The 12,016-nt window shown below is 37.4% G+C and overlaps 1 protein-coding gene across 2 annotated transcripts in view; it reads left to right on the top strand.

The window, feature by feature from the left end:
• The window catches only part of BTAF1 (B-TFIID TATA-box binding protein associated factor 1), a 45,580-nt gene that overhangs the window by 4,991 nt on the left and 28,573 nt on the right, over positions 1-12,016 (top strand). For both annotated transcript variants that reach the window (XM_068197704.1, XM_068197705.1), the window contains exons 2-4: positions 6,633-6,756; positions 7,784-7,898; positions 10,272-10,418. In XM_068197704.1, the coding sequence (XP_068053805.1) occupies positions 6,633-6,756; positions 7,784-7,898; positions 10,272-10,418 (386 nt within the window). The remainder of the gene's footprint in view (positions 1-6,632; positions 6,757-7,783; positions 7,899-10,271; positions 10,419-12,016) is intronic.

Below are 12,016 nucleotides of genomic sequence, written 5' to 3'. Positions count from 1 at the left end.
GCATTTTATGTTGCATGGATTGAAGACCTTCTATAAAAGATTTGTGTTGATGCTCTAGAAAACAGACATAAAGCAAAACAGTAGATACCTCATCCCAAAAGATGTTGCAGAATATTTGCACTGTATGTGTTGATGTCTTTGGTAGTTTATGCTGGAGAGACTAATGAACACCATCCTCCAGAAGTAGGGATAGGTGGGTGGGAAGGTTGGTTTTCCTTCTGTGAATGTGCAAACTAATTTGGTAGGCCTTAGTTTCTGTCACCAATCTCTGTCACTTACTTCATGTTACAGATGAAGTAGTATAATGTTTGCATAGCTAAGAAAAAATCCCAGTGTTTTTGATAATGGAACTGAGAAGGTAAAAAGGAAGTGAAATTTTTGCTTCAGCTTCATTCCTGCAAAGTACATGATCCAAGTGAACAATTGCAGTGGCTCACTAGTGATCTTTTGAGATACTTCAGAAGACAAAGTAATACTTCCAAGAGGATGACAACTCATAGATTTCTCAGGATGGTAGAGTTTCAGTAGGTAATAAAATTAATGATAGTCCTTCAGTATCTAATAAAACTTTTTTTCCAGTTTCTTAATGTGTTCAAAGGCACCCCGTGTTATTGTAACACCAAGGTGTTAATGCCTTTCTCCTGTTTTTGAGTGCCTTTGCAGTATGAAGGACAACCAATGTACTTCTAAAATGTAACAAAATTAGGAGGCTGGTAAGGTGCATTAAGAGTAAACAATTTTATTTTAGTTGGTATTATTCTTTAAGTTCTCCCTGAAGTACCTTGAAGACAACCTCTTCAGGGTATGTTCAAGACAGTTCCTTACAGAAATATAGAGAGCTTTATTTGCTACTCTTACAACCCATTCTTGATTTGATCTGTGTAAGAGTAATAGTGTTTTCTAGAGTTTTCAGTGGTTTTGTTTACTTGAATTTGTGTATGACTGGTAATATGTACATTAGGAACCTAGTTTTTATTTTAGAATAAATAATGTCAAAAGGCTGTGAGGGTAAAGCTCCTGTGAACTAAGCAGGCCTCATGTATTGCTCTCAGCTTTTGAAGTGTAGGGCTGTGACTTCCCAAGAACAAGTGGCTGCACTGGCAGGCTTCATTACTTATATATCATTTCAAATTTAATACGGCATCAAAAATCTCTTATGTGCACTGTATACCTTTTAGAAATATTTTTTAGGTTATCACAGACTTTCTCTATGAAGAATTCAGCTTTTAGCTTCTGTGGAAGCTATTACTTCATGGCTGCTCTTGCATAAAAAGCAGGAGTTAACCTGAGCAAGTAATGTGTTCACTACTGCTTAAAGGCCTATGCCCAAAGCATTAGAATAGATGTTCTCTGACCAATGTGCTTATGGGAGTTCAGACTCAAAAGAGGGGAAAGAATAATGTAACTCTTCCCTTGTTGGTGGAGATTAACTTGCAGACCAGAACCGTGGACTGCCTTCTGTGCTGCTCGTTGTGGGAGGGCTGATACAGTCAGGGGAAGGGGGCAACCAGACTTTGGGCAGCATGTGCACTGCTGCTCAAATGAGATAGAGCTCTCAGTTTCTCAGACACTTTTTTGATGGACTGAAGTGAAAATTGAAAGTCAGAATTGCTTGCTGATAATAATTCCAACCTGCTCCAGCAGACGGAATTTGAATAGTCACTGAGGTGTTCACTTTGTAACTTACTGATACACATCTTGTATTAGTCTGTCCTGACAGCTGCTTCAACTTGCAATTCTCTCTCACAGGTTCTGTAATGTAATTGGTCACATTTTGGGGTGCATTGTTAGTTGTAGATACATATGTAATAGTTAACAAGTAAGACTTGTACAGCATAAAGTTGTAGATCATACATGAAATGTACAGTCCATATGGAATTAATTATTCTAATTTTAGCATGTGGTTGGATTCCATATGCAGTGACCTGCATGTAGTACTGTAACCTGGTGTGGTCATAGAGCGGTTGTTTTATTCCAGATGTTCCTTCAGGTGCTGTGTGGGAAACGAGATTTCTTCATTGTCCACAGTCCCACCTTCATAACTGTTTGCACACCTAGGAGAAATAAAATCACAATCCATTCTTTGTGTGTCATTGCACTTCTGGGTTTTGTTCTGAATTCTGTGGAGTGGGTTTCTTTCTCTTACTGGCTGATTGACTATTTGAAAGTTGCTTATTTTGTTACTTAACTGTTCCTGTGAGCGAGTGTTTAGAGCTGACCAAGCTAGGATTTAACCAAATCATGAAGTGACAGCAGAGGACTGTCAGGTCAACAAGAAGAGTCAGACTCCATTGGAACTTAGGTTGAATTTCACCCTTGTCAAGTCTAAAGTTTAATTTAGGGGTGTTTTCAAGGTGTCTGGGCTATTTCTGTATTAAGAAATAGTGCCTGGGAGGAAGTTTTCTGGATGTTGAAAATACCAACTCCTAAGAGGATTCCCTTGCTTTCTGATGGTTGCTAGCTAGCAGCTTTTCAAAGAGCTCTAGGCAGAGCTTGACATTACTGTTCCAGGGACTATGCCACTAAGGATGTTTTTGTACAGTCACACAATTTTAATGGGTTGGAGGATATGCTAAGGTAGTTGCAAGGTGTTCATACCAGATGGCCTTTACTATTAGAGATTGCTCTCAGGACAGTTTAACATACTGGGGCACAGAGATGTAAAGTCCAAACAAGTCGTTTCATAGGCAGCAGTGGTCAGTTCACTGTCCCTTTTAAGCCTCCACTCACTGAAAGCAACAAATTGGGAGTTTTCATCATCTGAAGTCCTGCGGGCACCCAGTCCATTCAGAACACTTACACTGGGACAGTTGGGATCTTTATACAATGCAGCTGCATGCGTGTTCTTTTGCAAACATTTTGAAGAGACTGTTGCTTACATCTTTACCTTGGCATTAATTATCCAACTACTAGCTTTCTAATGCCTCTGTAGCTGAAGGGCTTTCAAATCCACATCATCCTGTTTCCACAGGAGTGCCATAAGGTTCACTTTAAGTAGTGTGACAACTGTCCCTTCAAAAGGAGATCAGCCCTCTGTTTGGGGCAGCAGCAAAGAACTGCAGATTAGCATGAAGAACAGAACATGTCATTTATTGCAGCATTTGCCTCCTGTGCCTGGGTGAGGTTCATGTCTAACTTGGTTCAATGCTGAATGTGCAGAACTAGTGACCAGAAGATTACTGTGCTACCTGGAGAGTGCCACCACTTAGTTGTGGTAGCTTTTCTGCAGGTGAAGCATCTCAAATGATACTGGATGCCTGTTCTTAAGCACCTGCATTGATGCCTTTGTCAGAAACATTTCTTATGGACTTTGTGGCAGTGTAAAAGGTGTTTCTTAGAAGAAAAAATTGTTGAGTGGAGTGCTGATCATAAGAACTTTGAATTGTTGCTCTCAGTCATGTCTTTCTGATATACTTCAACAGAGGCTAGAGAAGTCTTGGATTTCTAAAGTGTGAGGAAGAAATTACCTCTTTGAGCAAGGTAGTGCTTTGTGCCGAGCTCCTACAGCATGAGTTCATATCAAAGTCGTATATGGTTGCTGTCCCATTGATGAGATGTAGGTGTCATGGGATTGGAGGATGACAGAAGGATCTAAACCACTGTTTAAAAGTGAAGAACTTAGTATTTTTAAGTTCTGATTGCAGCAGTTAAGTGCAAAAGTAGCTTTAGGGATATCTTTAATTTTTAGCATGCATTTGTATTTAAATCTTCATAATTTACAATTTTTGCTCATCATTTATAAGTCTTTTTGTTTTTATTCTTTTGCTTCCCCAAAGTATTCCTTGTGTTTCTGTTGTTTGCTTGTGTCTTCTATAGGCTTAGAACAATTTTTTTGACAGAGTTGAAATATGTCATAAAATAATTAAAAATTTTATTTGCATTGTAGAGCATCTCACTCTACCACATTGCTTCACACTTCTGGGAATGATGTGAGGTATGTGGTGCCCTGCCTACAGCACTGTTGAGCATGAGAGGCAGAGAACCACATGCCACTAGGAAACTTGGTTCTCTCTAGTAACTTGTTTAGAGACTGCTAGTTTGTTTTGAAAACCTTGTCAGAATTTAGGAAACTTCTTTTTAAACTGCAGGTACTCAAAACTAACTTGTTTAGTGGGTTTTTTTTTCATTCTTAATGAAACTCAGACTGAAAGCTTTAATTTGAAAAACAAACCAACTAGCACTGCTGATCATAGGCAACTTTTTCAGTGCTACCCTTCCAACTCATGCAGAATTCCAGCTCTGCCATACTCTGCTGCAGCAACACTGACACTTAATTTGAAAATCTTAATAGCTCCAGAATATTATCAGTTTGGGAATTTTACATCCTCATGCAGGAAGAAAAGAGAATGATTAGTGTGACCAGGACTACTGTTAGTCAGATGTTGTTGGCTGTGTTTGTTAAACCAGTTTCCATGTATTTTGCTGGAGTTGAAAGCTGAAACCTTCCTGTAGTGATGTCAGACAAGTGAAAGATTTTTGTTTGTTTGTTTGGTTTGCATTTGTGTGTAATTTAAGCAGATTACAATTTAAAATAACAAATTCCAAACTAAGCACACTGTAGGCTAAAGGAAACTCCAACAAAACAGTGTATTTTGTAGGTAACACAGCTTCAGAAAGTTGTGGGTTTTAGGTGTGAAGATGCAGTGTTGTAACTACGTCTGGAATTCAAGTTGAGTTTTTGAGGGTAGGCCGACTTAGTGGTTTCCTCCTGTTTTGACTCATGAAGAGTTCTAGCTGGGGAAGTGGTCACAGTTATGCATTGTGCTTGACTTTGAGATTAAAAAAAGATAATTTGATCATTAAAGGAGCTTGTGGTACAAGATGGCAAACTTGAATATGGAACACTGTAGTTTCACAGAGAATTGAAGAATGAAAGGGGTGAGAACAAGCAAGTTGGAGCAAACAGTGGTTCTTCTGAAAGCCACTGTATTTTGTATTAAATAATAGTGACTGCTGCAAATCAGGTTGGGTTATTACTGTCAGAAGTACTGAAGAAAAAATACTGGCAATGAATGAGGTACTTGGTATGTTTCTCATGACTGGTCCACTATCAGGGATTCAGAAGTGTTGGATCTGTAAAGCTTTTTTCTCCTTGACTGTGATCACACAAAACTGTTGATTAGATATATCTGGGATTTAATTTTTATGACTCTAAAATAACTTACTAACTAGTAAATCATAGCAATTGAAACTCTAGTTTTATCTACAGAGATTGAAATAAGCTCACCTATTTCAGTAGTAGGAAGATAATTATTTCTAGGATGGCAGATAGCAGAATTGTGTGTAAAAAGTTATAATTATTTGAAATCTAATGACTACTTAATCTAATACCTCTAGTTATGAGAGTATTTGGGTTTTAGTATTGCCTTGGCCCTGCGCTGCAATTCCTATTGTGTTGCGGCCCATTAAGATAGACTCAGGATTAAGTGTAGTTTAAGCATGCCAAAGAAAATACAAAATCTAGTGATGTTGGAAAGAGGTTTTGGTGGATTTTTAAATCTTCTTTTTACATTATTGGAACCAATGTCAAAGGCAATTTACATGAAATGTAATTAGTAGCAACAGACTAACAGGCACAAGGCATTTGTCCTTTCGTGTGTGTGTTCAAACCAAGGATGTGTGTTTATGAAGACAGTTGTCCAGGATACCTATATCTTTATTCTGCCAGGCTGGTCTAGGTGAGCTTCACTGCTGTGTAAGGTCTGGTTTTGTATTGTTGCAGTTCTTGGAGGAGTATTTTTATGATAAGTCTGGAATGAACAATTTTAATTGCACTGTGTGAACAGGTTCTAGATTCTTATTCAGTAATAACCTCATACTGCCCAATAACTAAAGCATAAACTTGGCACTCATTAGAGAGCTCTGATCAACCCACTGATAGTGGAGGGAGTAATGAATACTTGAACCTTCAGTCGTGGATTTGAGTATCTAGATAGTTATGTGAATATATACGTAAAGACAGACTTTATTTCTCATTCAGTAACAAGAAAGAAATTTATTATTCTACAAATAGATGATTGGAGTCTTTCACTGAATACAGAGTTACTGTGGAAACATATCTGCTGGTTAAATCCCTGTATTTTGTGGGAAGAGCAGAAGCATCAGATGACTTCCAAGCTGTAAATACAAGAGGTTTGGTTTTATGTATTTCAGGTAATTAGGGGGAAAAGATGTGAAAAGTAAAAATTTGCCATCCTGGAGAAGCAGAGTTTGGTGTTACAGATAACAGGCTGTGTTGTCAATAGAAGTGATAATGCACAATAGGAGCAGCTGAGCCCTCTGCTTTTTCTGTCAAGTAGAATTTGATGATCACTCACAACATATTTGTTTCAAGATTGAAAATGTTCTATCACAGAACAAAGATGGGATTTTTTTTCTTGTAACTGAAGATTTTTTTTAAACTAACATTTCTTACAATTACTTTTTTTTTTGTTACCAAATTAAATGTGCTTTTAGAACAGCTATGCTTAGTATTAGAAAAATAGTACATTATTCACCCTGCCAACTGACAGTCTTCAGGCAGACATCTCTTTTTGAATTATATAAACTGAAAAATGTGGGGGAATATTAATAGAAATGGACAACTGAGCTATGAATAGCATAACTTTTTGGTTTTTGTCAATCACATTTAGGCTTGATCGTCTCTTTATTTTACTGGACACTGGTACAACACCTGTAACAAGAAAAGCAGCTGCACAGCAACTTGGGGAAGTAGTGAAACTGCATCCTCATGAACTGAATAATCTCTTATCTAAAGTAAGCATATGTTTTTCCCTAGTACTGTAATGGTGAGAATAAATCTAGTTTAAAGGGGTGTGCTCCTGTGGGAAGAAGAAAATGCATTGTGGTCTTGGTTTTTTCAAAAGCAAGAGAATGAAGGTACTGTTCTGTCTGCTTCTGAAATGATTATGTAAGTGAGGTTTCACTTAACATTCAATATTGATATTCAGCATTTGCTGTAAGTTCAGACCTTCTTTATAAAGAGAAGCTCTACTGTATTACAAAGATTTCTGCACTTGCCTTTAAAGATTATCTCTTGTGTGATAAAGCATTAAAAAAGTCAGAGGCTGCATGTCTCTAAAAGGGCTGGAAATTGGGAAGAGTTTTCCATTAGCTTGAGCCTTCAATCTGATCAAGTCTGGTAAAACCACCAAAAATAGTTCATATCTGACAGCTGGAGATGGCTCAGTGACCTCAGTTCTGTTCTTACTGAACAGGTGCTCTCACCACAATTGATGTTATCAACAGAGTAGCCAAGGAATAATGAATATCAAACTGCTTTCAGAGAAAGAAATAGTTTTTCCAGATGTGTGACATAGTGATAAATTAGTTTTCAAGAGCATATATTGCTTCAAGTGATCCATGTTGTATCTCTTCTTGGGTTAAATTACTTCAGGGTTTTAAGGTCTGTTAATCAATTTTGAACGCTTCCTTGTAGAAAAAAAGCCAGCAAGAAACCAACCAACAAAAAAAAATAAAAACATGTCTCAGCCTTGTTCAGCACCTGGAGGAAATCAAGCTTCAGTTTAACTGACTAGAGAAAATATATCTTACAAAGTCTTAAGGTCTGGCTCTGGCAAGTGTTCTGCTAAGCAGTGAGCAATATAGAGGAGGCTGGTGTCATTTCTTGGTTTGTTTTATTGTCCTTTGTGTTTTTGTTTTGAATGTTGTATTAATCCGTAGCATTAAAGTAATTGTGTTTTAATAGAGCATAACAGCTGATGGATTTTTTTGGAAGTACATTTTAAGCAAATACTTATTTATTATTCATCTCTCCTTAAAGGTGTTAGTATATTTAAGAAGTACGAATTGGGATACTCGTATTGCGGCTGGCCAGGCTGTGGAAGCAATAGTGAAAAATGTACCTGAGTGGAATCCAACTCCAAGATCAAAACAAGGTGCTCCTTAAATTAATTGTGTATAACTTATTGTTTGTCTTATGCAAACTGTTTGTGACACGAGACTTTTCAAGGTATCTGTGTCATTTGGTTTACTGTGAGCATAGACTTTTAGACTTCTATTTGCATGTAAGTTGTTTGAAGCAGGGTGCTAATAATGCCAAGGTCATGGGTTCAGTCCCTGTATGGGCCACTCACTTAAGAACTGCGCTTGATGATCCTTCTGGGTCCCTTCCAACTCAGACTATTCTATGATTCTGTGAAGTAGGACTGTAAGTAAACCTGCTTGGCATCAGATGCTCCTGATCAGTTGTATCTGACCTTTATTTCTTCCAGAATTCTTGTGCTTGTGTTTTGTAGCCTCTTAAAGCTTTTATAAAGAAAAGGGATAGCTAGTAAAATGTTTGACCAATCAACTTTGTCATGATAGTTTGCAAAAACTCTTTTCTTCATTGTTCCCTTAATCTGAGCACCTTTCTGAGAGAGGTGAAATGACAGTTTGCTCGACTCTGTTCTATTTCTTTTCATCTGAAATCATCATGTTTGGGATGCTAGTTTCCTTAATTGTTGAGTTATGTTTGATGTCCAAATCCATTGGTACTGTCTGTGTTCACAACTTTGTGACACAGGTTCCAGAAATTCACTGACTTTTTTAAAAACAGACACACACACACTCCCTAAAACAGCAACAGTGAAACTCGCATCTGTTTGAGATGATCTCATACTTGTTTCTCTTGGTGCCTCCCAGTTCTGTTGGCTTTGAATTTGACAAGCGAGTTCTGCATTTTCCTTGTCCATTGTCTTTATTTTTGTAAACCATCATATTTGCTCTCCTCCAACAACTTCTTTTCATGTTGAAAATGTGCAGTCTCTTTAGTCTTTCCTCACCAGTCAGCTACTTTATCTTTTAAATAACTTTGTATTTGTCAGTGCTTTCTCTTACTTGTGTCCTCTTTGAGATGCACAGAACTCCACAGAGTGTACCTACACCTCTAGATTACTGAAATTTACACATAGTGACAAAATTATGTGCTTTGTCCTGCCATCAGTGTCCTTCCTGGTGGAATCCAGTACTTTGTTGTCTACTCTGGCTTTCACTGCTCAATAAACAGATGAATACAGAAAACTGTCAGAAATGCCTCTAAGAATTTTCTTGAATGCAGTGTTGTGTAGGCATGGTTTAGGTTATTTATTTTACACCTTGTGTGCTTATTTGCCCGTTAGTCTGTTCTGAGAGTCCTCCTTGGATTCCTTAGTGCCCTTGTGACTTTGGGCTACCCAAAGGAGTTTAGTGTCACCTGCGTGCTTGGAGAAGAGAGCATTAGTGAATGTCTTTTCCATTGCTTAAAGGACTGGTGCCCCAGAGGACTCTAGAACTAATTTCTACCTTTCAGTTCTAAAAGGATGTTCTCCCCAGCTCTGTGATAACCTGGTTCTTCTGATTTATTCTTTCATATGAATCCTTGCCAAAAGCTTTTAAATGTATTACGTTCACTGGATGCCCTCTATCCACTTGTTGAAGCTCTCTAAGGACATTGATAATCAGGCTATTGAAAGGTTTTTTTTTTCCAGAGCAATTCTCTTTCCCAGTGAATAATATTTATCCATATATGTAGTAATTTAGTTATAGTATCATAGAATAGTTTGAACTGGAAAAAACCTTAAAGATCATCTAGTTTCAACCCCTTCTACCACAGGAGGGGACTCTGCTACTGTATACTCTGTCTTACCAAAGATAGAAGTTCATTTCACTTGTCTAGTTCAAGGATTACTTCTAGCATGCCTTTTGTACATGAAAGTTGGGTAACCTGTTAGTCTTAGAGTACAGCAGCCTTTTAAATGCATTGTCCAGTTCTGGCACATCTGCCTATCAGATCATTAATGAAATTGAAAAGATAATTGTGTGTTTAAGAAAAAGGTACTGTTTGGGAACAGCTCACAGCTGGGTGTCAGCAGCCCTTTCTCCCACAGCTGTTTAGACACTCTCCAGCTTCCCAGCTTTGGATGCTTGGCTGGTAGGGATATGCAGCAGTGTTGATGTGCTTGTGGTACTGTTTGTGAGCCATGTGCAGTTCAAAACTGTAAGCTGGCCCTATGTGTACAGAGAAGGCCTGGTGGTAGGTCAGTGTCCAAGATTTTAAAATGCTAAATTTATCAAGGGAAAAACATTTTTTTTTTCCTCAGGTGCGTTTAGTGACCTATTTCAGTTTGTCTTTGTGAAAATGGAGATTTTATACTTTGAATTAAAATGCTCTATGTATGATGATTCTTTGGAGGAGAGATATTATTTCTTGCTTTTCCTTTATCTTCTGCCAGAATTTGGAACAAAAATTTCATCACGTTGTCCTTAATATTTTTTTATTTCCTACCTAGAACCAGGCTCAGAAAGTCCTAATGAGGATTCACCTTCAACAGATCGGTTGCGTTTTGACAGATTTGATATATGTCGGTTGTTAAAACATGGTGCATCTCTTCTTGGATCTGCTGGTGCAGAATTTGAAGTCCAAGATGATAAATCAGGTATCTATATTTTACTTGTAGATAAGAAAACTTACTGATTTGAAAAAGTTTGTGGTAGCATTATGAATCTAGCCATCCATGGATTCTCAGAATGTTAGAAAATAATGACAGAAACTATTCCCCAACATATGGTTTGTATTTTCTTCCTCAAGTAATGCAGGTTTTTAGGGGGGATGTATTGTTTGTTTGGTTTTTTGCCATAACAGTATTACTGTGTGTACAGTGGGGAGGAAGGGATGGAAACCTGAAAAAGCATCAAAAATTTCTGTAGACTATTTTAAAAGGGGCAGGCACTATCACTGCTTGTTCTTCCCCTGAACAGTGTTCCCACATACAGAAGTTAGGATGTGGCTTATTTAAAAGCTTGAAGGTTTCAAGTATAGAAAGATTGCATGAAAAATACTGTGATAAGACTGCCAAAGTTGGAAGATCAAATACCAGTGCCTGTGTGATGTTTTTTGTTTCAAGTGACTTGTCTAACATTTTTCTGTAATTTTTTTAGCTGAGAGTTGGTTTGTCAGTGTAATGGCAAACTGAATTATTGTAATCTAAGCTATTTTTTTGTTATTACTGTACTTCCCTGTTCTTAATTCCAGGACATCTACCAGTTTCTGTACCCAATTAAGTGATGCTATTGATAAGAATCTGACTGTGTAGCCCTGATTCCTTTGTTCCCTGTGTGTGATGGGTTGTGTGCAGGGTACTCAGAAGATCAGTAGCTCAGCAAGGAGCAGAACTTGTGGCTGCTGAAACTTGAGCAATGTCCTGTCTCTTCAGGCTGGTTGCTGATTTATTGCTTGCTGTCTTTTAAGCTAGATTAATAAAGTGGTGTACAAGTTTCACCTCGTCTAATGAAACCCAACACTTCAGTTCATAGAAGCTTGATATTTATTCCAGTGCCACATGATTTCACATAAAAAACTTCAAGAATGAAAAAAATACTAAATACAATATAAAAAAATTAGAAAATGAAACCAAAATCCGTAGTTACTGCTTTTTTTAACTCATGGGAAAATGCACAGTCTTGTTTTCTCTTCTGTGTTCTGTAGCAACTTCCCTTTTCAAGAAAGTAGACAACATGAATGGACATAATGTAACTTAATCTTTAGAATTACCAGTCTTTGACAATTATTCCTGAGATGATGTTAGAAAGGAAAAATATTTTTTAAAGAATGGAAGTTGCTTGTCAGTTAAATGCAGTTTAAAAAAAACTTACTGGTATAGACAATATTAACTACTAGTTACTGCTCAATCTGGTGTGCACCCCAAAATTGTGTCTGTATTGGTCATCTACTTAAGAGTTTGTGCTGGTAATTGAAAAAAAAAAAAATCACAACACCAAGAAAGCAAAACAACAGAAAAAACCCTCCTCCTGATTGGTTTCTGTACTGTGCATGTAAAGAGTGAAGTCTGACAGTCCTACCAGCTACAAATTTTGGGTTTTTTTGGAGGTTTTATTCTATTTGGGTGCTAAAATCTTATTTTTTAAATGTAAATGTAGGTGCTCCCAAAGTCTAGGTGTTCTATAGTTAGTGTTGAAACTTCACACATTCTTGAGGTAGCATCTGTTAATTTCCAAAATGAACCTTACTTGATCA

This window comes from Anomalospiza imberbis, chromosome 8, assembly GCF_031753505.1.
Source record: "Anomalospiza imberbis isolate Cuckoo-Finch-1a 21T00152 chromosome 8, ASM3175350v1, whole genome shotgun sequence".
NCBI classification, from domain to species: domain Eukaryota; kingdom Metazoa; phylum Chordata; class Aves; order Passeriformes; family Viduidae; genus Anomalospiza; species Anomalospiza imberbis.
Note: the sequence above shows the minus strand (reverse complement) of the source record. Positions and strands in the feature narration are given on the sequence as shown.